This window comes from Ostrea edulis, chromosome 10 (genome assembly GCF_947568905.1).
Source record: "Ostrea edulis chromosome 10, xbOstEdul1.1, whole genome shotgun sequence".
Lineage (NCBI taxonomy): Eukaryota > Metazoa > Mollusca > Bivalvia > Ostreida > Ostreidae > Ostrea > Ostrea edulis.
The window spans coordinates 2,734,538-2,762,457 of record NC_079173.1 but is presented as its reverse complement, the minus strand read 5'-3'; the positions used below and the strand labels follow the sequence as shown (position 1 = coordinate 2,762,457).

Below are 27,920 nucleotides of genomic sequence, written 5' to 3'. Positions count from 1 at the left end.
TTTGGTTGTTCGTAATGTTATCAGCTTAGACAGAAGATTTAATGAGATATAATACTATTAAGAAATAGAATTGTACTCAGTGAAGTAACATCACACAGAAACATAGTCCATTATACACACAGATCAACACAGAAAAATAGTCCATTATACAAACAGATCAACACAGAAAAATAGTCCATTATACACACATATCCACACAGAAACATAGTCCACTATATACACATATCCACACAGAAACATAGTCCACTATATACACGTATCCACACAGAAACATAGTCCATTATACACACACAGGTCCACACAGAAACATAATCCATTGTATACACACATATCCACACAGAAACCTAGTCCATTATACACACAGATCCACACAGAAACATAATCCATTGTATACACACAGAAACACACAGAAACATAGTCCATTACACACATGTACACAGAAACCTAGTCCATTATACACACACAGATCCACACAGAAACATAGTCCATTGTATACACACAGATCCACACAGAAACATAGTCCATTGTATACACACACAAACACACAGAAACATAGTCAATTATATACACATATCGACACAGAAACATAGTCCATTATGCACACACAGAGACCTAGTCCATTATACACCAACAGATCCACACAGAAACATAGTCCACTATACACACACAGATCCACACAGAAACATAATCCAGTACACACAGAAACATAGTCCATTATACACACACAGATCCACACAGAAACATAGTCCATTATACACACAGACACATAGTCCATTATACACACAGACACATAGTCCATTATACACACACAGATCCACACAGACACATAGCCTATTATACACACAGATCCACACAGAAGCATAGTCCATTGTACACACAGAAACATAGTCCATTACACACACACGGACGAATTTGAAGCTGTACATTAATATAATAACTGAATCCACAGGAACAACAGACTGCGTCACTTACAAGCTATATCAAACTATGTATATCAATTACAAGATTCCTATTTCATAATTTATACGAGAATTGTGTACAGTATAATTATGTAGATACATACAGGATGAAAGTGCATAATGTATACATGTTGATATTAATATTGCAGAAATATAAAGGTAAATGTATATATTATAACAGGGCTAATGTACAAAATGAATAAGATATATGTATATATTATAACACGACTAATGTACACAATAAGGTATATGTATATATTATAACAGGGCTAATGTACAGAATGAATAAGGTATATGTATATATTATAATACGACTAATGTACACAATAAGGTATATGTATATATTATAACAGGGCTAGTGTACAGAATGAATAAGGTATAACTGTAGACAGGTGTAAAATACAATGAATGTAATGATACAGAAACCCAGTACAGATTACTATGCCTTTATAAGAATTTGATAAAATCCTGTAACTTTTCATTCTGTGAAATTGTTCCGTATAACTATTCTGAAACATTGTGAATAAATTGAGAGAAAAGAAGACAACTTTAGTTTCCTCACAATATGAGTGTTCTGAGACACTGGACAAGAATAAACAACACTAAGCCTCCCTGTTGAATGCCTTTTGCGGAATTGTCCCTTATAAACGTCTCTGGTGTAGTTGTGGGTTTCTGTGTTAGTCTGTCAGGCAGATCTTCTGTCCAGAACTTGACCCTGGAGTCGGCGTATCTTAACTCGGGTTTGGTGCCTGTGTCCAGGATTATATAGCTTCTGCTCTCCGAGTTGTAGGCTGGCCATCTCACCATAGAATTGTCATTGGGGTCACTATAAATGATAAAGATATCCCATTACTATCTATATAGCGAATACATTTCAGAGCCTTTTCTTCAATTTAAATGAAAAAAGGCACATAATGGAAGTGACACATGCATCCTATCATTCAAATCAGTAACTGCATTTTCCAATATATGTTTGAATTTCTCAACGCGCATTTCGGAAATTCTATGGTCGCTATAACAATATAGTTCGTCAATATAACCTATCATTGGGTCAAATGCTGTCTGACGTGTTTCATAACGATTGTGAAGCCGTTCTTGGCACACTGATTTTGACTACGGATAACTCCATTTACATGATTAAGATATAGGGCTCTGGATATACCAGAGGTGGGATCAGGTGCCTAGGAGAAGTAAGCATTCCCTGTCGACCAGTCACACCCGCCGTGAACCTTATATTTTGAGCAGGTAGAATCTACATTGTATATAGAAACTTTCATAGCTTTTCAGGGTAAGTAGTTATTAAAAGGTATCAACTGAAATACCCATTCTAACATAACCCTTTCTTGAATGGTCATCACTGGGTACAGGACACTTTCGTTTGTAAAACTGTGTTTTTTTGGGTTAGTTTAACTGATCCTTGAGAAGTTGAAAACGTAAAATAATGAATAAGACAAAGATCGGTAGGCAGAGGACAAATAAACTTTCATGATAAAAATTCATTTGAGCTTGCTGTGTAGGAACGCTAATGATTGATTTGATTTGAAATTTGCTTTAAACTATTTTTCAACATTTGAATTTTTTTAGCTTACCCATTTTTTGCAAAATTACTCCAGTAGGAAATCATTTCATCGGATACTGCTAAATACTCTTGCAAACCATCTTTGGGCGGAGTGTAAAATTGGAATATAAAACCAACATCATCTCCGTGAGCTGGACCTTTGAACCAACTGGGATACGCGTAGTATGGGTAGGGGTAGTCTTGAGTCACAAGATACTGGAAAGTCCTGGCGTGCAAATTTTTGGAACTGTGAGCATCCAGCACGTTCACCATAGGTACAGTGAATAGCAAGTCTGCAATGAAATTCAGTGTTTGTCTCGCCTGGTGTGCCTGGGATCTGATATCTTTATATTCATCACACGCTGCAGATTTTATCAACTGTTGGTTTCCCGGGAGGTGGACGAAATCAATAACTGCGGGGATGTAAAAGTTGCAAACGAACTCAGTTGGTATGCCAACGCTCAGATTAAAGTTGTAATGTGTCTGTATATCGGGAGTGATGTAGTCAAATAGAACAGATCCTTCCTCCTTCATAACACCAGATATCAGATCTAAGGAGGAAAAGAAATTAAACTCCTGGGATGAAGTGTTTTTGAATATGTCGGACGGTGTTTTTCGGAAAAGTTCATTGTCAATGCCTGGCATGAAATCGATACTGGGTGCTAATTTTTTAGGATTCCTTAATACAAAAGTCAAATAATGCTTTGATAGGTCCTCGGCAGATATATTACGCATGCAGCTGATAAATTTCACACTATCAGAATTATGTTCACATTGAGATAATTTGCCAATCTCGATTGTGCCGGGACGAGAGTCGCCAAGAGCAATAGGAGCGAGAGCTGTTCCACTCTGAGCAATAACTCTGTGAAAGAGTCCTTGATTCTGTGGTATAAGAGAGAGAAGCGATACACTGAAGCCTCCAGCCGATTCCCCAAATATTGTAATGGAGTTCGGATTTCCGCCAAAAGATGCGATGTTGTTTTTCACCCATTGTAAAGCTAAAATTTGATCCCATAGTCCATAGTTACCTTTCGATGTACTGTCATTCAAGCTGAAGAAACCAAACACACCAAGACGGTAATTCACAGTCACCACAATAACGTTTCCTTTAGTAGCCAGGATGGATCCGTCATTTTGAACGGCGGATCCCAGCGCGTATCCGCCTCCATGAATCCACACCATCACCGATCTCTTGTTTGATGTGGAGATATTGTGAGGTACATATATATTAAGCTGTAAGCAATCCTCACTATACTTTTCAATGTCTGTATAAACTGGTGGTTGTAAACAAGCGCTACCAAGTGTTGTTGCATTGTACATACTGTTAAATCTACCATAAGACACAGGTTTAGCAAATCTCAAATCCCCTACAGGCGACTTGGCAAATGGGATGTTATAGAATACAAACACCCTGTTGTTCGGTTTCTCTGGTAGAACTCTTTCTATCCCCCGAATTTTGCCCACAAGAGTTTGAACAACTGTACCGGAAACGGATGTGCTTTCTGTAATTCTGGGTATATCGTCTATCCAAAGTTTCATGCGATCCTCCTCGTATTTCATCTGTACTGTTGGATTGTCATCAAATAATAAATAAGCCTGTTTATTGGTGTCAAATGTTGGCCAAAATGGTAACAATGGATCGTTGGGATTGCTGTTTAAAAACAAACCACTCATAATTTCTTACCAACCAAAGATAAATGAATTATAAACATTAGCTTCATTGAAAGTTAAAGATAGATTGTAGGTTATATACACATTACATTTAGAAACTGGATTACCACGTGCATTTTCAGATAAATTTATTGCTTAATGAACAAACTCGGATACGGGTTAAATAAATGATCAGATATCGGATATACCTTAATATTTTAACAATACGAATCAATTTTGGTTTAAATCAGTATTCTTTAAAAAGAGTGTTGTGCTTAGAAATGTATGCAACCCCCTTCCGATATTTGGTCCTTTATTCAACCTGTCACTGAGTCTCTTCATAAAAACGAAAAGCATGGCAGTTTGTTCACTTATACATTTCAAAATTGAAATCAACAATTAAGGTTTACATTCTAATTTGATTTCGGTTGGAATTCCCAGCCATAGAAATATACACACCTTAATTATTTGTATTGATACGCGAATTATTTACAGCCAGATCAAGTTCGTGAGGAAATGTCTAAGATGTTCGGCATCAAGAAGGTTAACGATCAAACATTATATTATTAGTGTTGCACTCATGAATATAGTGGATATATTCCCGGCATTTGCTTTTAACAGACGACCGTAATAAACCACGGGCCTTTAATTTATTATGATAAACTTAATCAGATATATATAAACACTCATTCTCATTTCATTATCTTATCAAATTGAATTGCGGTAGGTAGAGTTTGATCAATAATGCTATTTTTCCATGTGTGTTTAATCATTAGTGGTATTGGAATTGCGATAGCAAAATGGAATCAACTCATCCTATTTATTTTCGTACTGAGGGAATCTATTAACTCATCCTATTTATTTTCGTACTGAAGGAATCTATTAACTGATATAATTTAATTTCGTACTCAAAGATACATATTTTCCTTTAAGTAAATAGCTGTGAATTCTATAACTGTTATCTTATTTTCATCACACGCTTTATTTCGTTGACACTTTTCAATATTTATTTGGTGTATCTTTCAACACATAAATATGACATCGGTTTCTACTTGTACGAAATGCATGTTTCACGGGTATTCTGTTTGAATATACATATAAGGTGAAGATAACGAACAGTGGTCAATCTCATAACTCCTACAAGCAATACAAAATAGAGAGTTGGGCAAACACGGACCCCTGGACACATCGGAGGTGGGATCCGGTGTCTAGGAGAAGTAAGCATCCCCTGTTATATTCGCATATTTTCTCCGTTTGTACTAAAACCAAAACTCAAGTAGCGTAATGATATTCTCTGTGATTTAACATTTCAACTCTGCAGTCACGACTGAATGACATGTTTATTTTTTTTCTTTATAGATATATCTATTTACCATTAATACTTGCGTATTTACATATTCATTGCTTTTCTTGCATACTTGTAAATACTGTTTCATGAAAGAAATGCAAATGATTGGTATAAATGGATTCTGCAAGTTTGGAAAGTATATAATATCTTCAGGTTTAATGTTTTTGGAACATTTGATGAAACAACTTCATTGCGGTTCTGTATTTGTTATTCGTGTATTGTTTGTCGAATGTCTTAAAAGTTGATATGCCATACACATTTGAAAACAAAATGTGTTCTGGGTTTCAGCCAATCCAATGATCTCCTAAGTATCCGGGACTTTCGATACGGATCCTCTCTGACGTTTATCGCGCGTTAACCGTAATTTGTAGGGCATGTCACTTCCGGATCACAATAACAACTAAGTAAACAAGCATAGAATATTTCAATTGCTATCTTTGAAAGAAAGGAATCACTACAACCATTTTATAGGAAAATGCATTTGATTAAATTATGTGAGTTGGCGAAGAAAATAAATCTAGGGAGTATCTTGAGGATATCGGTAAAACTTCACGTCTTGCATCCAATGATACACGTCGAAATGCGCCTTTTCCATTCCATCTAATCTACACCCAGGTACTGAGCACCAATACTGACTAGGATCGCCATCGTAGGACTGCGCCTAGCTCTTTATGGACCGTATGCTAGCGAAACACCATTTGTACCTATGTCAACTTTGCCCTACAATTGGTTATTATCACGTGCCCGTGGTGTATAAACTTCAGATATAACTGGTCGTTCCGGCATATCCCGAAAGTTCCGTATTGATAACTATATCTGTAACAGACACGCATGATAGATCTGTTATTTCACCGTTGTTTAGAGGTTCTTGAATAGCGATAAAAAAGATTGATTTTGTAAAAGCCAAAACCCTATATCGTAATTTGTGCGGAGGCTGTAATAACTACAAAAAATGATGGGGGTAAGTTTGGTAGATACTTTTGATGGCTACCAATACGTTTCGGTCGAATTTGAAGCTTTGGTAAATAAGTTACCTTGCTACTATTTGCAGGAAATGTAAATATAATCAAATAAAATTGAAAGGAACAATCTGAAGAACAAATGAGTGATTAGAAAATGCTAAATGACATGTTTTCAGACAATATTTAATATCCAAATATGAATGTTCGAATAAAAATCGGAATTAACCAGTTAAAAATATAAATAACTCACCCAGTTTTTGCAAAGTTAATCCAGTAGTGTCTCATGGTAGAGCACACGTGTTCCTTCTGTGCAGAAAGAGGAGTGAATGGAAATAAACAGACTAAATCATCTCCGTGGCCAGGCCCTATATACCAAGGGGGAGGTGAGACTGGTAACGTCGATTCCAAGTTCAATTCAAACGCATAATGAAATGTGTTGGACTGAATATTATCGTGACTATGAAGGCGGAGGCTTTCAAATGCTGGATAAGCAAAGAGAAAATCTGTGTACATGTCAATCATCTGACGACTCTGCTGCGAAATATTATTTTTGATTTGGTATTTTTCGCAGATTGTTTCATAAATCAATGAATTGTTTTTAAAGTAAACTGATGTGAATGGCAGGGCAAACACGGTGCAGAATTCATCGGATGAAATTCCGGTAGTTAAATTAACACCATTATTTTTTTGGAAAAACTCAGATATTGCAACTAACACTATATTGCCATCCGCTCTGACTGAACCTGTCATAAAATCCAATGAAGAGAAAAATTGATATTCCTCGCTTGAATAGTTTTTAAGAAGGCTCCCTGGTGATAACCTAAACAACTCTCCATCAATAACAGGCCCATTCTCTGCAACGGAGGGGAATGCGGTGGGATTTCGGTAGGTATATCGCAAAAAGTTATTTAGAAGTGTGGTGGGACTTAGACTTTGCAAGCAACGGACAAAGGCTGCAGTTTGTAGAGTTTTTGAACACCCCGACATTTCACCTATCGCGTGTGACGCTCCTGTAACATTGGACATCGCCCACGGTGCCGTCAAAACGCCACTCTGTGCGATCACACGATGGAATCTATTTCTGTTTCTAGGAATCAACGACAGAAGGGACACGCTTGCTCCACCGGCAGACTCCCCAAATATTGTCACGGACGTTGGGTCCCCGCCAAAAGAGTCAATGTTCTGGTGAACCCACTCCAACGCAAGCATTTGATCCCAGATACCATAATTACCCAGTGCTTCTGATGTACCTAGAGACAGGAATCCAAAGATACCGAGTCTATATTGAATGGTGACAACAATAACATCCCCTTGTAGTGCCAGGTGTCTTGAATCATATATATGTGCAGAGTCACTCCTGAATCCGCCGCCATGCACCCATACCAAGACAGATTTCTTCGCAGACATAGACACATTGTTTGGGACATAAATATTGAGAATTAAGCAGTCTTCTGAGGGGACCACTCCTGGTAATTGGTAATTAGGATTTACTGCTTGCATGCATTGGTTCCCGAATGCTGTAGCATTCAATGTACCAGTCCAGCCTCCATGAGGAACGGGTTTTCTGAATCGAAGATCTCCAACAGGCGGTTTAGCAAAAGGAATATTGTAAAAAGTCAGAACTTTTTTGCTGTAATCATTATCGACATAGTTTATTTTACCAGTTACTACACCAAGTCTTGTTGGGATTGTAACAGTTTCTGCTGGTGCTGGTCTCATCAAAAGAGGAATGTCTCTTTCCCAAAAGTACATCCGCTGTTCCTTGTATCTCAAGGCTGTAGACTGGTTGGTATCTATTATCAGGTGAGCTCTCTTCTGATTATCGTACTCCTCCCATGGTGTAAGCGAAGGCCCATTTGGATCCCTATAAATAGAAATCTTGACATATTTATGACACAGCGTCAATGTATCAATTTGTCATTTAAATGCAGTGATAAACGTGAAAGTTTAATTCCGATTTTTAACAAGAGAGAGAGAGAGAGAGAGAGAGAGAGAGAGAGAGAGAGAAAAATGGACATCTTTTAGATGTTACATGCATTTCTACATGCTCTAAAGTTTCCCTTATCATATGCCCCATGTATTTATTCCTACATTATTTAACTAAAAACCAACCATACCCATGTCTAGCAAAATTTGTCCAGTATTCCATAATGAGGGAAGACACATGGTTTTCTTCCTCTGATAATGGGAATATATGAAAGAAATAATTCACTTCATCTCCATGACCAGGACCGATGTACCAAGAGGGAGGCGAAGGAAAGAGAAGCGATCTTCCATCGAATTCAAATACATAGTGAAATGTACTTGAATAAACGTTGTCCTGACTATGAGAACGCAGGCTTTCAAACGCCGGATAAGCATAGAAAAAATCAGTGTACATATCCATAATTTGCCGGGTCTGCTCTGAAACATTGTTTTCCACCTGGTATTCATCGCAGATATGTCTGGAGACTACAGAATTGTTTTGGAAGAAGATGTTGACAAAAGGAGGAATAAGTATGTCACAAAACTCGTCGGACGATACACCAGTGGTTACATTGAAACCGTAATACTTCTGTAAGGGTTCAAACATAGCATACAGCATTACATTTCCATCTGCCTTCATAGTCCCTGCAATGAAGTCTAAAGAAGAGAAAAACTTATACTCTTCGGATGAAGAGTTTTTAAGGAGGATTTTAGGTGCAGTTTTGATCAATTCACCATCAATAACCGGCCCGAATTCCGGACTATAAACAAATGCATTTGGATTTCTGGAGAAATATTCCAAATAGTGCCTTAAAAGCGTGTTTGCATTTGAAGTTCGCAAGCAATTCATAAATGCAGATGTTTCTAGATTTTTTGCACAACCTGCTTTTTCTCCTATCGCATATGAGGCTGCCGTAGCATTTATCAGTGCCCCTGGTGCTGTCATTGTACCACTTTGAGCGATCACTCGATGAAATCTGTCTTTGTTTCTAGGAATCAGAGACAGAAGGGACACACTTGCTCCTCCCGCAGATTCCCCGAATATTGTCACGGACGCCGGGTCCCCGCCAAAAGAGTCAATGTTCTGATGAACCCACTCCAAAGCGAGCATTTGATCCCACAGACCATAATTACCCAATGCTTCTGATGTACCTAGAGAGAGGAATCCAAAGATTCCGAGTCTATATTGAATGGTGACAACAATAACATCCCCTTGTAGTGCCAGATGTCTGGAATCGTAAATATGTGTTGATCCACTTGCGAATCCACCTCCGTGTATCCAAACCATAACTGGTTTCTTTACAGAAGTGGATATATTATTAGGCACGAAGATGTTGAGTTTTAGACAATCTTCAGAGGATTTTACCCCCGGCAGTAGTAACAGGGGATCACTAGGCTGCATGCATTGATTTCCAAACACTGTGGCATTATGAATCCCAGTCCATCCTCCATAGGGTATTGGCTTAGCGAATCGGAGAGCTCCTACTGGTGGTTTTGCGAATGGAATATTGTAAAATGTTAAAACTTTTTTACGATAGTCATTATTCAGATAGTTCATGTTACCGGTAATCAGACCAAGCTTTGTCGGGATCGTGATAGTTCCTGTGGGAGCTGATTCCTCTAAATATGGTATATCTCTTTGCCAGAACTCCATCCGACGTTCCTTGTATTTCACTTCTGCTGATAGGTTGTAGTTTATTGCCATGTAAATTTCCTTCTCATTGTCATATGGTGGCCACCTGGTATGTGAACGATCGTTCGGGTCACTAGTAGAAGGACATAATTTGAAAGTTTAGTAAGTAATACTTATTTAAAGACGGAATTATTTACTATGAACAAATAACTTTTGGTGTTGTTTGTTAACATTAAAGTCCTGATAATTTTACCCGATTAAGTTGTTTACAATCTAATTAAAATCAGACTTCTTAGATCCGTGCCCTATACTCTGCGTAAGTAGATCGTACATAACCCGACCAGGGGTCATGTTCATTTGAACTTTATGTTAACCAATTAGCGCGTCGCCAATGAAATTGTTGGTGTTTACAATTCAAGGAAAATGGATGAGATACTTTGCTTTAAAAGAAAACAGATCGCAGCTAGATGTAACGTCACAATGCTTCATTTACGTTGACTGGCGTTATATTGCTCGCGTTAATTAAGTAATTAAGTAAACCATTTTGAAAACTATTGAGATCGTACCCATTCCTGTTGATACATAAATCGCATTTCACAATTAATTTAATTTGGGTGTATTTCATATCGTACAATATATTGTTTGAATGAACGGAATAGATTATGCATTATTCCGAAAGATTAAATTGCCTTATGTGAGGATAATATAGGGTTATTGAACTCATATTGGTGAATATTGGTACGAGTTGGTTGTGAAAATGCACGAGTGCCAATATTCACCAATATAAGTTCAATTATATAGTTAAAGTATTTAGTGGTTAAATTACATTCCTTTTCACCTAAAATACTCCAATAATTCATCAATACTGGCAGTGTACAATAACAGCATGCATTTCTTAACTGTTCAATATTTAACCCGTCATTAATGCATGAAGCAAACTGATATTTTGAATGGGGACATCATAATCTATGTACAGTAAAGTATTTTGTTTAAATAAATGCGTATGATATAAAATACCGGCTCTGTCAGATTTGGAGGACCGTCGTCTGCCATTTTGGCTTGTTTATGTCGTTACGGTAAGGTTGATATTGAACGCTCATACATGTACTAGGAATGTTTCGGGCGCACACAATTTACGCAATGCAATGTTAGGGTTCATTGTAAAACTTATATGGTACCAATTTTGATGCACCAGATGCGCATTTAGACAAATAATGTCTCTTCAGTGATGATCAACGAAAATGTTTGAAATCCGAAATAACAATGAAGGTTTAGAGCTATTATAGGGAAATATAAATTTTCAGGATATTGAACGCTAACATTCTCTAAATTTTACGAAGATTTTGTAATAGACTATATAAAACAACAATCTTATAGTGTGAAATAAACTTCGTGGGGGAGATATTACTGCAACTTACATGTATTTACGAATTGCCGGGAACGGCCTAAATAACTATCATTGTTTGTGCAAGGTGAAGATAACGAACAGTGATCAATCTCATAACTCCTACAAGCAATACAAAATAGATAGTTGGACAAACACGGACCCCTGGCACACCAGAAGTGGGATCAGGTGCCTAGGAGGAGTAAGCATCCCCTGTTGACCGGTCACACCCTCTGTAAGCCCCATATCCTGATCAGGTAAGCGGAATTATCCGCAGTCAAAATCAGTGTGCCAAGAACGGCTTAACAATCGGTATGAAACACGTCAGACAGCATTTGACCCAATGCGAGGTTGTATTGACGAACTAGATCGTTATAACGACCATAGAATTTGCGAAATGCTGACTTCAATTGAGACTGTTGAAATCCCATTACCATCAACTTGTTTGTCAATAGCTTACCTCGATTTAAAAACTGACTATACGCAGAACAAGCTCTTGCATATCGAATCAGTTGAGATATATAAACACCATATGGAGGTGATAATGGAATATTCCTATATAAATGGAGAAGCTGAAATCATCTCGTTTGTCATACAGTTGAGTTGTTAGTTTGCCGTTAATGTCTACTTTCAATAAAATGTCTAAGTATGAAGCAGAAGTGGACGACTCTGTGGTGTCCTTTATTTCGAGCTCACGGGGATATATGCGCAATCTGACTGGTTGATAGTTCTTATGAATATTCCAAGCGAAAGGTCATGTGGTGTTATGTTAGAGCCCATTTTAGCGATTGTGAACGTATCTTAAGATCTGATTTTGGTAATCAAACTTTCAGACAAATGACAACAGCTAACAGAATGCATTAACCTTCCATAGAACATGACATTTTTCAAAACCATGTTTTAGTTTTAGACACATTTAATATCCCAATCAATGAGTCGAATGAATATGAGTTACCGTACCTATAATGGATTCATAAATTACATAAAACCCTTACAAAGAAAGATACATTGCAGGATCTAGTAAGTGCTCTAACAAGCCCTATCTATTCACAAAAATATTAACAGCTGCGGAGCAGAGACGTAAAACGTACTGTGCAACTATATATACCGCGAAGGGTGCAAATCAAATATGGATTCTAAAAAATTCAAAAGAACTTTTATTTAACTAGAAATCGCAAAACTCCTCAAATCAACAACATCAAAACGTATGACTTCTCAACATTTCACACGATCATTCATCACGATAAATTAAAGACTAGACATTTTACATTATAGACAGTTGCTTCTTCAATAAAAATGGAAACCGGAGATAGTCATATCTAGCGATGAGTCATCCAAAATTATTTTGTTAAACAACACTCTGATTCCACGCACAAGTACTCTGAAGTTGAAATAAAACGTATGCTAGATTTCCTCATTGACAATATTTCATGGTCTTTGGTGATCAGGTCTTCCAACAGTCTGTTGGAATTCCCATGGGCACGAATTCTGTTCCTCTTTCTATCCATACGATGGATGAGAAGAACAAATATCTTGTGGTCTTCAATTTGACATTTAGATCTATCGAAGACGTTTTATATATTAAGTATGATAACATTCATTCATATGTCGATTCGATATATCCCTATGAACTCGAAACAAAATACCACAGAGTCGTCCACTTCTGTTTCACATTTAGATATTCTATTGATAGTGAATAACGCGAAACTAGGAACTCAACTTTAACACAAACGGTATGATTTCAGCTTTTGCACCGTCAACTTCCCATATTTGTGTAGAAATATTCCATTATCACCTTCAAATGGCGTTTTTATGTCTAAACTGATTCGATACGCAAGAGTTTTTTTTCCGGGTATGGTCAGTTGTTAAATCAAGGTAAGCTACTGTTAAACACGAAGACGATGGTGTAGATTTATAGTGCAGACTGCCCAGTAGGGGCCCTGCTACACTAGGTTTGTTACCGCGAGGCGACGAAGGTGGTCGACCCTCGGATCCCCTGGAAACGGGGACGGGTCTTCTTGAAGATTCTGGGATGGTTAGGTCCTCCAGAAGGCGGTGGATGGGTCCATCTCCTCTGCCTAGAGTTGATCGTCCACGGATCCCCACAGTGTAGTCAGGGGAAACTTGACATTCTTCATCTGTGGTCGATCGACGATCGGATCTCACTGAGAAACATGTTGATGGTACCGGGGTTTCTAAAAGTCTCGTTTCAAGTAAGGATTTCGCAAATCCTATAGTCCTTATAACGATCTAGTATGCAAATAGAACCTATCATTTCGGTCAAAAGCCGTCTTATGTGTTTCATACCGAATGGTAGACCCGTTCTTGGCACGCTGATTTTGACTACGGATAACTCCTTTTATTTGAACAAGATATAAGGCTCACCGCGGGTGTGATCGGTCGAGAGTGGATGATTATTCCTCCTAGGCACCTGACACCACCTCTGGTATGTCCAGGGGTCCATGTTTGTCCAAATATCTTTTTTGTGCTGCTAATAGGAGTTACGAGATTGATTTCCGTTCCTTAGCTTTGGGTAACTGTCCCCACCCCACTATTTCGATAGTAGCATCAAACGGGGAAGAATGTTAGCTTAATGTTATGAATGTTGACCCCATGTACTGAATGACTAGCGCTTACCTTGCCGGATATGTGGACCCCATGCACTGAAGAAGTAACGCTCCCCACGCCTCGATACAGGGTTATGAATAGGTTGACTCCATGTAATGAGGGACTAGCGCTTCCTACCCCCGATATACGGTTATGAGATTGATGAGTGCTCATTATCTACACCTTCATTTACTGAATGACTAACAATCTCCACCCTCAGATATGGGTTAAAAATATTTCTAGAACTAACATTTGGGTTTGTCTGCAAACCTGTTTTGTTTTTCAAAACTTTTAGAGTACTCCGATTGCCCTCTACCTTCATTTTGAAAAGTGATGTTGCGTGCTTGTAACATCATCTAAGCAAATCTAATTTCATAGTGGATGCGCCCTTTCCATACATTTCGAGGTGACGTTATTTTCCTCCAGCTTAACATTCCATAACTGGCGTACGTACTCTCGATCTCGTATTCTTTAACGGATTCATGATATTGATCTCTATTGTATCTATTCAATTTTTCATCATCAACAATGGACAAAAGGAATATTCAGTGAAATATAACTTACCCATTGTAAACAAAGTTCGTCCAGTACGCCATCATGATAGAGGAAACTTTCTGCTGTTCTGATGATAGAGGACTGAACGGAAAGAAATAACTCAATTCATCTGCATGTCCAGGACCGATGTACCAGGCAGGGGGCAGTGCATACATCAGCGATGGTCCATTCAACTCAAATACGTAGTGGAACGTGTTTGATTGGAAGTTATCTTGGCTATGGTGGTGAAGACTTTCAAATGCAGGATACGCAAAGAGAAAATCTGTAAACAGATCCACCATTTGACGACTCTGCTCAGATACATTGCCTTTTACCTGGTATTCACTACATATTTTTTTGGAGATGAAAGAGTTATTTTTGAAAAAATCGCGAGTAAAGGCATTTACGATTATGTCACAAAACTCATCGGATGATATGCCTGTAGTTAAATTGAACCCATAATGCTTTTGAAAGACTTCATTCATTGCAACTGGTATGAGACTACCATCTGATTTCAACGTTCCCGTCATGTAGTCCAAAGAAGCGAAAAACTTATACTCTTCACATGAATAGTTTTTCAGAAGGATTTCCGGTGTCATTTTGAATAGATCACCATCAACAACAGGGCCGATTTCCACAACATAAGGAAATACATAGGGATCTCTATAAACAAATCCCAAATAATTATTCAAAAGCGTGTTGGCATTTGCATTCCGCAAGCAATGTACGAATGCAGAAACGCTTTGATTCTTTGGACACCCCGTTAGTTCACCTATCGCAAAGGAAGCTTCTGTAGCATTTGTCAGTGCCCATGGTGCTGTCATTGTACCACTTTGAGCGATCACTCGATGAAATCTGTCTTTGTTTCTAGGAATCAGAGACAGAAGAGACACACTTGCTCCTCCCGCAGATTCCCCGAATATTGTCACGGACGCCGGGTCCCCGCCAAAAGAGTCAATGTTCTGGTGAACCCACTCCAACGCAATCATTTGATCCCACAGACCACAGTTACCCAGTGCGTCGGATGTACCAAGAGAGAAGAATCCAAAGATTCCGAGTCTATATTGAATAGTGACTACTATAACACTGCCTTGTAGTGCCAGTGCTCTTGATTCGTAAAAATGAGACGATCCGCTGATGAATCCGCCCCCATATATCCACACCATCACTGGTTTCTTCACTGACGTAGATACATCCCCGGGTACATATATATTCAAATTAAGACAATCCTCCGAGGTTTCTACTCCTGGAGGATAATTTGGATCAACAGGCTGCATACATTGATTCCCCCAAACCGTAGCGTTCAGAGTACCTGTCCAGCGTCCATATGGCTCTGGTTTGGCGAATCGGAGATCTCCTACAGGCGGCTTGGCGAATGGAATATTGTAAAATGTTAACACTTTTTTACGATAATCATTATTCAGATAGTTTATGTTACCGGTGATCAGACCAAGCTTTGTGGGGATCGTGATAGTTCCTGTGGGAGCTGATTCCTCTAAATATAGTATATCTCTTTGCCAGAACTCCATCCGACGTTCCCTGTACTTCACTTCTGTTGATAGGTTGTAGTTTATCGCCATGTAAATTTCTTTCTCATTGTCATATGGCGGCCACCTGGTATGTGAACGATCGTTCGGGTCCCTAGTAGAAGAGCATAATTTGAAACTTCAGTTAGTAGTTTTTATTTAAAATGGGAATTAAATAACTTTTGGTGTTGTTTGTTAACATTAAAGTCATGATAGTTTATCCCGGTCACGTTGTTCATCTCCTGGCTGATATATTAAGCAAAGTTTCAAACGAATGACAACGGCTAACATAATGCATAAAACTTGCATAGATGCTACGTCATGATAATGTACACTCTCTCGAGGTTGCTGTGGGTTAGTATTTCTTTTATGCTATACTCCGTCCGTGTAAAGAAGAGGATACAAACCCTGTAGTAATATTTAATCTAAGAACATCCTATCGTTTTGATTAGTTGCGATAGAGGAATTCACTACAAACATGTGACGATTGTAACAACATTGTTCATTTATGCACATAAACTGCATAATTTTTAAAATCTGTCCTACACAGAGAGAGGGAGCTGTCTTAAAAATTATTTTGATTGTTTACATGATAATATTTTGTATTATAACAACATGACATACATGTGCTTCCGTATGACGTCATTGCATGACTGTTATGAATAGATCACGGATGTACCTTAATAGAACATGGAAAGTAGCACACTGTCCTAGGATTTAAATATTGGTCTAACTGGCGATAATGACTGTAAAATACCGATAATATATCAGAGTTCCTGATAGAATCCTACCACTTTCAGTAAGAAATAATTAATAAACATTTTAACACGAAACCCTCTACCGCATGTTTTACATTTTGCACGATGAAATGTAATTTTCTTTAAACGTTTTCTTAACAGACGATTCTATCAGTAATTGTCGTGTACATTAGTTTATAACCTTTCATACGATGTAAAAACGTTTCTAAAAGTATGCGGCGTAGTGTGCTACTTTCGCAGTTTTATTTCAGTGTGTTACAGAAGAAAATCGAATCGGCATGCTAAATAAAATATTTTCCCCGTTAAACAAAATTGTCAATGAACGACATCAGCATACCTTCATAATATCAATGAATTCTCAGCGTTTCACATATATATTCCATATATCCCATATCATATATTTCAAATACTCCACATTTTGTCGATTTTTGTATGACACACATTAACAAATTCCTTCCATGTGTCAACGTCACTCGATGTATAGTCATGACGTCATCAGTGTACTTTCATGTTGATCAGACAGAAATTACACGACAGCAGTATAACATTTCGAATTTCTTTGGATCTTAGTAGTTGCATGTTCTATTTTATGCATAAATAAAATCGGAATTTAAAGTATACTTAGCGATATACTTAATTCAATTATGACTTCACATTGTTTCGCAGATTTTATCCCAGTAAATATTTTCATAACCTGCCTAACGTACCCGCGCAGTTTTAGACACATTTAATATCCCAATCAATGAGTCGAATGAATATGAGTTATCGTACCTATACTGGATTCATAAATTACATAAAACCCTTAAAAAGAAAGATACATTGCAGGATCCAGTGAGTGTTCTACCAAGCCCCTATCTTTGCTATTCGCAAAAATATTAACAGCTGCGGAGCAGAGACTTAAAACGTACTGTGCGACTGTATTGACCAGGCAGGGTGTAAATCAAATATGGATTCTAAAACAATCTAAAGAACTTTTACTTAACTAGAAATCGCAAAACTTCTCAAATCAACAACATCAGAACGTATCACTTCTCAACACTTTACACGATCATTCTTCACGATAAATTAAAGACTGTACTTTTTACATTATAGACATTTGCTTCTTCAATAAAATGGAATACAGAGATAGTCATATCTAGTCATCAGTCATTCAAAAATTATTTTGTTAAACAACGCTCTGATTCCACGCACAAGTACTCTGACGGTGAAATAAAAAAAAATCATGCTAGAGTTCCTCGTTGACATTATTGTCATGGTCTTTGGTAATCAGGTTTTCTACCAGTCTGATGGAATTCCCATGGGCACGAATTGTGTTCCCATGTTAGATGACCTGTTTTTCTAGTCATTGTTATTTCGGATTTCAAACATTTCGGTTGAGCATCACTGAAGAGACATTATTTGTCGAAATGCGCATCTGGTGCATCAAAATTGGTACCGTATAAGTTTTACATGATGCAGAATATTTTTAAAGAAACACTTTTACATGAAAAGAAAAAAAATATCTTGTTGTGGCCTTCAATTCCACATTTAGATCTATCGAAGACGTTATATATGTTAACAATGATAACTTTCATTCATATGTCGAATCTATATATCCCTATAAACTCGAAACAAAAGACCACGGAGTCGTCCACTTCTGCTTCAAATTTAGATATTCTATTGAAGGTAGAATTACGGGGAACTAACAATTCAACATTAAAATAAACGGGATAATTTCAGCTTTTCCATCGTCAACTTGACATATTTATGTAAAAATATTTGATCATCATCATCATATGGTGTTTTTATCTCTCAACTGATTCAATACGAAAGAGCTTTTTTCTGCATATGTCCAGGTGTTAAATCGAGGCAAGCTACTGACAAACAAGTTGATGGTACAGGGGTTTCAAGAGTCGTTTAAAGTAAGGATTTCGTAAATTATGTCGTCGTTATAACGATCTAGTTTGCTAATACAACCTATCATTGGGTAAAATGCTGTCTGCAATCATACCGATTGCTAGACCCGTTCTTGACACGCTGATTTTGACTACGGATAACTCCGTTTACATGATCAAGATATAAGAATCACGGCGGGTGTGATCGGTCGAGAGCGAATGCTTATTCCTCCTAGGCACCTGATCCCACCTCGGGTATGTCCAGGGGTCCATGTTTGTCCATCTATCTTTTTTGTACTGCTAATAGGAGTTACGAGATTTATTTCCGTTCCTTAGCTTCACCTTTCACGTAGAATCAGGAAATCCTGTCCTCAGCTTTATTTAACGTTTAGTTTCCGTGATTTACATATGCAAATAGTATATATATATAAGGTAACTGTCCCCATCCCACCTCATACTATTTTGATAGTAGCATCGAATAGGAAGAATGTTAGCTTAATGTTATGAATGTTGACCCCATGTACTGAAGAACTAGCGCTTCGCACGTCCGGATATAGGGTTACCAATATGTGGACACCATGCACTGAAGAATTAGCGCTCCCCACGCCTCGATACAGGGTTATGAATAGGTTGACTCCATGTAATGAGGGACTAGCGCTTCCTACCCCCGATATACGGTTATGAGATTGATGAGTGCTCATTATCTACACCTTCATTTACTGAATGACTAGCAATCTCCACCCTCAGATATGGGTTAAGAACATTTATAGAAATATGATTTGGGTTTGTCTGCAAACTTGTTTTGTATTTCAGAACTTTTAGAAGAGTACTCCGATTGCCCTCTACCTTCATTTTGAAAAACAATGTTACGTGCTTGTAACATTATCTAAGCAAATCTAATTTCATAGTGGATGCGTCCTCTCCATGCGTTTCGAGGTGACGTTATTTTCCTCCATCTCCACATTCCACAACTGGTGTACGTACTCTCGATCTCGTATTCTTTAGCAGATTCACGATACTGATCTCTATTGTATGTATTCACTTTTTCATCATTAACAATGGACAAAAGGAATATTCAGTGAAATATAACTTACCCATTGTAAGCAAAGTTCGTCCAGTACGCCGTCATGACAGAGGAAACTTTCTGCTGTTCTGATGATAGAGGACTGAACGGAAAGAAATAACTCAATTCATCTGCATGGCCGGGACCGATGTGCCAGGCAGGGAGCGGTGCATTCATAAATGATGGTCCATTCAACTCAAACACATAGTGAAACGTGTTTGATTGAAAGTTATCTTGGCTATGGTGGTGAAGACTTTCAAATGCAGGATACGCAAAGAGAAAATCTGTAAACAGATCCACCATTTGACGACTCTGCTCAGATACATTGTCTTTCACCTGGTATTCACTACAGATTTTTCTGGAGATGAAAGAATTATTTCTGAAGAAATCACGAGTAAACGCATTTACGATTATGTCACAAAACTCATCGGATGATATGCCTGTAGTTAAATTGAAACCGTAATGCTTTTGTAAGACTTCGTTCATTGCAAGCGGTATAAGATCACCGTCTGATTTCAACGTTCCCGTCATGTAGTCCAAAGAAGCGAAGAACTGATACTCTTCACATGAGTAATTTTTCAGAAGGAGTTCCGGTGTCATTTTGAATAAATCACCATCAACAGCAGGGCCGATTTCAGTGATAACAAAAGGAAATGCGTACGGATCTCTGTTGGCATATCCCAAATAATTATTCAAAAGCGTGTTGGCATTTACATTGCGCAAGCAACGGGCGAATGCAGGAACGCTTTGATTCTTTGGACACCCAGTTAGTTCACCTATCGCAAATGAAGCTTCTGTAGGATTGGTCAGTGCCCATGGTGCTGTCATTGTACCACTTTGAGCGATCACTCGATGAAATCTGTCTTTGTTTCTAGGAATCAGAGACAGAAGAGACACACTTGCTCCTCCGGCAGATTCCCCGAATATTGTCACGGACGCCGGGTCCCCGCCAAAAGAGTCAATGTTCTGATGAACCCATTCCAACGCGAGCATCTGATCCCAGATACCATAATTACCCTGTGCTTCTGATGTACCTAGAGACAGGAATCCAAAGATACCGAGTCTATATTGAATAGTGACTACGATGACATTTCCTCGTTGTGCCAATGCTCTTGAATCATAAAAATGAGCCGATCCGATCGTGAATCCACCCCCAAATATCCACACCATCACTGGTTTCTTCACTGACGTAGATACATCCCCGGGTACATATATATTCAAATTAAGACAATCCTCCGAGGTTTCTACTCCTGGAGGATAATTCGGATACACGATCTGCATGCATTGATTCCCAAAAACCGTAGCGTTCAGGGTACCTGTCCAACGTCCATATGGCTCTGGTTTGGCGAATCGGAGATCTCCTACAGGCGGCTTGGCGAATGGAATATTGTAAAATGTTAACACTTTTTTACGATAATCATTATTCAGATAGTTCATGTTACCGGTGATCAGACCAAGCTTTGTGGGGATCGTGATAGTTCCTGTGGGAGCTGATTCCTCTAAATATGGTATATCTCTTTGCCAAAACTCCATCCGACGTTCCTTGTACTTCACTTCTGCTGATAGGTTGTAGTTTATAGCCATGTAAATTTCCTTCTCATTGTCATATGGCGGCCACCTGGTATGTGAACGATCGTTTGGGTCCCTAGTAGAATGAAATAATTTGAAACTTTAGTAAGTAAATAAGTAAATTTTATTCAAAGTCGGAACTATTCACAATGAAGACGTAACATGAGATAAAAAGTTCTCTATGAGAAGTGAAGATAACGAACAGCGATCAATCTCACAACTCCTATAATGTAAAACGTATACGGTACCAATTTTGATGCACCAGATGCTCATTTCGACAAATAATGTTTCTTCAGTGATGCTCAAACAGAAAATTTAGAAAGCCGAAATAACAATAACATTGTAAGAACTAAAAGGAAAAACAGAGTGCCAAAGACTGGAGCAAAATTTGTCTAAGGATCAGAGCTATGCATGAGGGAAATAATCCTTAATTTTGAAAAGAAGTAACAAAACAAAATAGATCGTTGGGCAAACACGGACCCCTGGACACAACAAACGTGGGAGCAGGTGCCTAGGAAAAGTTAGCAACCCCTGTCGACCGGTCGCACCCGCCGTGAGCCCTATATCTTGATCAGGTAAATGGAGTTATCCGTAGTCAAAATCAATGTGCCGAGAAGGGTCTCACAATCATTATGAAACAAGTCAGATAACATTTGACCCAATGATAGAATGTATTGGCAAACTAGATCCGTTTCATTGTTTAGGGATCATGAAGAAGTTTAGAAAATAAATATGCATATCAATAGTTAATGAAAGTTATGCCCCCTTGTATACTATCTATTGACGAGTACCCAATTTTGCTACAGTTAGTTTTTGTAGACTACATCTCATGGTTTTTGTTTTAAAATGAATTGATTTGAGAAATTGTGTTGTCCTGAAATGGAGGACAGCATAAATCAAAACAGAAGCTTCAAATTCACCTGTTCTAGGTGTGTGTTTATATATTTAGCATTTAAATAAGGCATAATTCCATTTCCACCCCATGAAGGCTGTTTAAGGACATAATATCTGCTAACTGTTGATGGATTTATAAGTAAAATTTATATTTCTAAACGATAATCTAAATCGCTTGTTTTTATTTTACAAAAATCATTAAATGTTGGCATAAATATAGGTGTAAATTGATGTTACATGTTTAAAGAGTCTGGTGACATGTTCCATACCAATTCTCAGGTCGTTATTTACTTATTTTGACTAAGGATTACTCCGTTTACCGGATAAAAATAAATCAGTTTACGACATTAGTATGTCATTCAATGCAAATATTTTGTTTGAATAAAACTAAATGAGTCATCTATACTTTCGTAATCGGTGCCTAGGACGAGTAAGCATATAATCAAAATAGTGAGATTATTAATGATACCAAGGTTATTTATGGAATACATGACTACTTTTGGTGTTGTTTGTTAAGCACTAAAGTCAAGGTAGTTTTGCCTGATTAAGTTGTTCATCGTCTGTCTGATGCCACTAAACAAACTTTTATACAAATGCCAACAGCTGACACAATACATAAAACTTGCATAAATCCTAAATCATGATGGTATACACTACCTCGGGGTCAGAGAATAGAAACCCTGTGGTAATATTTCACCTAAGGTTATCCTTCCGTTTTGATTAGTTGTGATACAGGAAATCATTACAAGAACGTAGAATCAGACCATTGTGTCTTCCAATATATCTAACGTTTAAATTCCGTGACAGTATATTTATTAAGTAACTTCCCCCATCCCATTCCACCTAATATTATTCTTCATAGTAGATGCGAAGGCGATGAATGCAAGATTAAATTTATCAATATGTTGACCCCATGTACTGAAGGGCTAGCGCTTCCTACGGCCCTAAATAGGGTAATGGGGATTTTTAGAAATAAATCTGGGTGGTTTTCTGCTTGCATGTCTGATTATCTTTTTGTCTTATCAGAATACAACGGTTGCCATCTCCCTTCACTTCAAAAAAAAAACAACCCGGATGCCGCGTGCTCGTATTATTATCTAATATATCTAATTTCAAAGTACCTGACCCACCTCCCCCCTACGTTTCAAGGTGGAGCCATTGTCCTACTAGCACCTGATTCCACCACTGGTGTATTTACTCTCCATCTTGTATTCTCCATCGGATTCATGATGCTTATATCTATTCCATGTCTTTACTTTTTCATTATGAACAATAGACAAAATAAATATTCATTGAAATAGAAGGGTGAAGATAACGAACAGTGATCAATCGCATAGCTCCTACAAGCAATACAAAATAGATAGTTGGGCAAACACGGACCCCTGCACACACCAGAGGTTGGATTAGGTGCCTAGGAGGAGTAAGCATCCCCTGTCAAACTTACCCATTGTATGCAAAGTTCGTCCAGTACGCCATCATGGCAGAGGAAACTTTCTGCTGTTCTGATGATAGAGGACTGAGCGGAAAGAAATAACTCAATTCATCTGTATGACCAGGACCGATGTACCAGGCAGGGGGCAATACATTTATCACCGACGGCGCATTCAATTCAAATACGTAGTGAAACGTGTTTGATTGGAAGTTATCTTGGCTATGGTGGTGAAGACTTTCAAATGCAGGATACGCAAAGAGAAAATCTGTAAACAGATCCACCATTTGACGACTCTGCTCAGATACATTGCCGTTCACTTGGTATTCGTTACAGATTTTTCTGGAGATGAAAGAATTATTCCTGAATAAATAACGAGTAAAGGCATTTACGATTATGTCACAAAACTCATCGGATGATATGCCTGTAGTTAAATTGAAACCGTAATGCTTTTGAAAGACTTCATTCATTGCAAGTGCTATGAAACTACCATCTGATTTCAATATTCCCGTCATGTAGTCCAAAGAAGCGAAGAACTGATACTCTTCACATGAATAGTTTTTCAGAAGAATTCCCGGTGCCATTTTGAATAGATCGCCATCAACAACAGGGCCCATTACGGTGGCAACAAAAGGAAATGCATAAGGATCTCTGTAGACATATCCCAAATAATTATTCAAAAGCGTGTTGGCATTTGCATTGCGCAAGCAACGGACGAATGCAGGAACGCTTTGATTCTTTGGACACCCAGTTAGTTCACCTATCGCAAATGAAGCTTCTGTAGGATTGGTCAGTGCCCATGGTGCTGTCATTGTACCACTTTGAGCGATCACTCGATGAAATCTGTCTTTGTTTCTAGGAATCAGAGACAGAAGAGACACACTTGCTCCTCCGGCAGATTCCCCGAATATTGTCACGGACGCCGGGTCCCCGCCAAAAGAGTCAATGTTCTGGTGAACCCACTCCAACGCGAGCATTTGATCCCACAGACCATAATTACCCAGTGCTTCTGATGTACCTAGGGAGAGGAATCCAAAGATACCGAGTCTATATTGAATAGTGACTACGATGACATCTCCTCGTTGTGCCAATGCTTTTGAATCGTACAAATGAGCCGAGCCGATCGTGAATCCGCCCCCATATATCCACACCATCACTGGTTTCTTCACTGACGTAGATACGTCCCCGGGTACATATATATTCAAATTAAGACAATCCTCCGAGGTTTCTACTCCTGGAGGATAATTTGGATCCATGAGTTGCATGCATTGGTTCCCAAAAACCGTAGCGTTCAGGGTACCTGTCCAGCGTCCATATGGCTCTGGTTTGACGAATCGGAGATCTCCTACAGGAGGCTTGGCGAATGGAATATTGTAAAATGTTAACACTTTTTTATTGTAATCATTATCAAGGTAGTTTATATTTCCAGTGACTAAACCAAGTTTTGTTGCCATCGTGACCGTTCCAGTGGGTGCTACCTCAATCAGATGAGGAATATCTCTTTGCCAGAACTCCATCCGATGTTTCTTGTATTTCATATTTGCTGATTGGTTGGACTTTATAAGCATGTACGCTTCTCTCTGATTGTCATAAACTGGCCAGTCAGCAAGGGAAGGACCGTTTGGGTCTCTAAAGATATAAGGAAATGCATTCAACATCAAGTTTTAACAATCTGTACCTCAATGAAAGCATTATCAATTGACAATCGAATTTACATTTTTAAATAGTCGAGCAAATTCAGAACAAAATCCTAATACGGATCATGCTGTGACGGGTGTGATAAAGATCTCCCCTCAGAACTCCCTTGCGCCGAGCCTAACCCTAAATTTTGTAACCCTTCACCGGCGATGGTGACGACTCCATATGAGTGAAACATTCTCGACCGGGACGTTAAACAATATACAAACAATCAATCAATCGCCTTCCCTTGATGTTGATTGTGTTTTGTTTTGGAATTTGTCACCATATGTTTACGGTTGACTTTATGTGTTTCCGTTATTTCTCTATAATGTCACAATCGAATGATTTCTGTCTTGTTAACACTCCGCCATATGTCTGAGATTTTGCTTAAACAGCGTTAAACTCTAAAATATTAATCTCGTTAACACTCGTGTAACTGCATAAAAAAACTAACTATCAAAACGCAAATTATAAAAACAGTTGTATGGAACTAGACAGTACCCAGGGAAATCTTTAGACTGGTGTTGTTTTTTTTCCAGATGTACTAGACATTTGATCTTTCCCAGTTCTCAATGAGCCTAAATTAAATTTTGCTACTTCAAAGAAATGGATGAATTAAATTTTTAATTTGCCTATTTCTCATTAAGACGAATTCGACAAACATAAGCGGTGCGTATTCACACATTAGTATATGACGGACATTTGTGATGTTATATGCAAATTAATACACGTTCAAAAATGATGATAATCACAACAAGCAAGCGTACCCATGTTTGGCGAAATTCGTCCAGTACGTCATCATCACAGACGATACCGAATCCTGCTGCTGCGAGAGAGGAAAGAAAGGAAACAAATAACTCAGTTCATCTGCATGACCGGGACCGATGTACCAGGATGGAGGCGAAGGCAACATCAATGAGACGCCATCATACTCAAACACGTAGTGGAATGTGTTCGAGTGAACGTTGTCTTGACTATGTGATTGCAGACTTACAAACGCCGGGTAGGCAAAGAAATATTCCGTGTGCATATCCAGCATTTGTCGACTTTGTTCAGAAATATTGTTTATCACCTGATATTCATCGCAGAGTTTTCTGGAGATAAATGAATTGTTCTTGAAGAAAACTGGAGTAAAGCTGTGGACAAATATGTCACAAAATTCTTCAGATGATATACCTGCAGATAGATTGAAGTTGTACTTATTCTGCAGGTCTTCAGTCAGTAGTAGTATTTCGTTACCGTCCGCTTTCATTGTCCCAGTCATAAAATCTAAAGAAGAAAAGAACTCGTATTCTTCAGATGAACGGTTTTTCAAAAGACGCTCTGGAGCCATTTTGAACAGGTCGCCATCAAGGACAGGTCCAAAGTCGATAGTATATGGAAACACGGTGGGATCTTTGTAGATATATTCATAGTATTTTTCTAAAAGGGTAGTGCTATTCATGTTTCGCATGCAACGGACGAACGCAACAGTTCCGAGATCTCTTGAACAACCGATTGCTTCTCCAATTGCAAATGAAGCTTCTGTAGGATTGGTCAGTGCCCATGGTGCTGTCATTGTACCACTTTGAGCGATCACTCGATGAAATCTGTCTTTGTTTCTAGGAATCAGAGACAGAAGAGACACACTTGCTCCTCCGGCAGATTCCCCGAATATTGTCACGGACGCCGGGTCCCCGCCAAAAGAGTCAATGTTCTGATGAACCCACTCCAACGCGAGCATTTGATCCCAGAGACCATAATTACCCAGTGCTTCTGATGTACCCAGAGAGAAAAATCCAAATATACCGAGTCTATATTGAATAGTGACTACAATGACACCCCCGTGTAGTGCTAGAGGTTTCGAATCATAGAAATGCGCAGACCCACTTGTAAATCCACCTCCGAAAATCCAAACCATCACAGGTTTTTTGACAGATTCAGACACATTCCCGGGTACGTATACATTTAAATTCAGACAATCTTCAGATGGTTCCACTCCAGGTGACTGATCCCCGCTCTGCATACATTGGTTTCCAAACTTAGTAGCATTCAGAGAACCTGGCCAGGCTCCGAATGGCTCTGGTTTAGCGAATCGGAGGTCTCCAATAGGCGGTTTAGCGAATGGAATGTTATAGAAAACGGAGACTGCATCCTGGTCGTGTGTCTCTTTCGTGCCTACTATCTGCCCTAATCGTGTGTTGATGATGACGTCATCCGCATTGCACAGACTCAGTAGGCATATCAGCACGATAACGGCGCACGTACAACCCGCCATCTGGAAGAGCATAGAATACACAATTTAATATGTGTCTACCGAACTCTCTATTTTGTATTGTATAAGTAGTTACGAGATTGATCACTGTTTGTTATTTTCACGTTTCTTTTAATACATTTTGAAATATATTTGATATGAAGTAATGGATACTCTCGCAGAAGAATTAGAAATATTAGCGGACTGTGCATGGGGTATTTGTTGGGGTACTGGCATCAACAAAGAGGGTACAAACACATGGCGATTTAGCACTGACCCGGGAAAACTTCTTAA

General features: G+C 38.5%; 1 protein-coding gene across 2 annotated transcripts; it reads right to left on the bottom strand.

The window, feature by feature from the left end:
- On the bottom strand, positions 1-27,644 carry LOC125666537 (uncharacterized). 2 transcript variants are annotated; one of them, XM_056151646.1, is made up of 8 exons: positions 26,161-27,644; positions 23,729-25,342; positions 19,853-21,466; positions 14,631-16,241; positions 8,595-10,208; positions 6,728-8,341; positions 2,549-4,168; positions 1-1,785 (listed from the first exon to the last, which is right to left on the bottom strand). In XM_056151646.1, exons 1-8 carry the CDS (start codon positions 27,396-27,398, stop codon positions 1,518-1,520), a joined length of 11,193 nt encoding a protein of 3,730 aa, XP_056007621.1. In that variant the 5' UTR covers positions 27,399-27,644; the 3' UTR covers positions 1-1,517. The 2 variants fall into 2 exon arrangements, with proteins under 2 accessions (XP_056007621.1, XP_056007622.1); XM_056151647.1 differs by lacking the exon at positions 8,595-10,208 and having other exon boundaries at positions 26,161-27,525.
- Between the last annotated feature and the right edge of the window lie 276 nt (positions 27,645-27,920).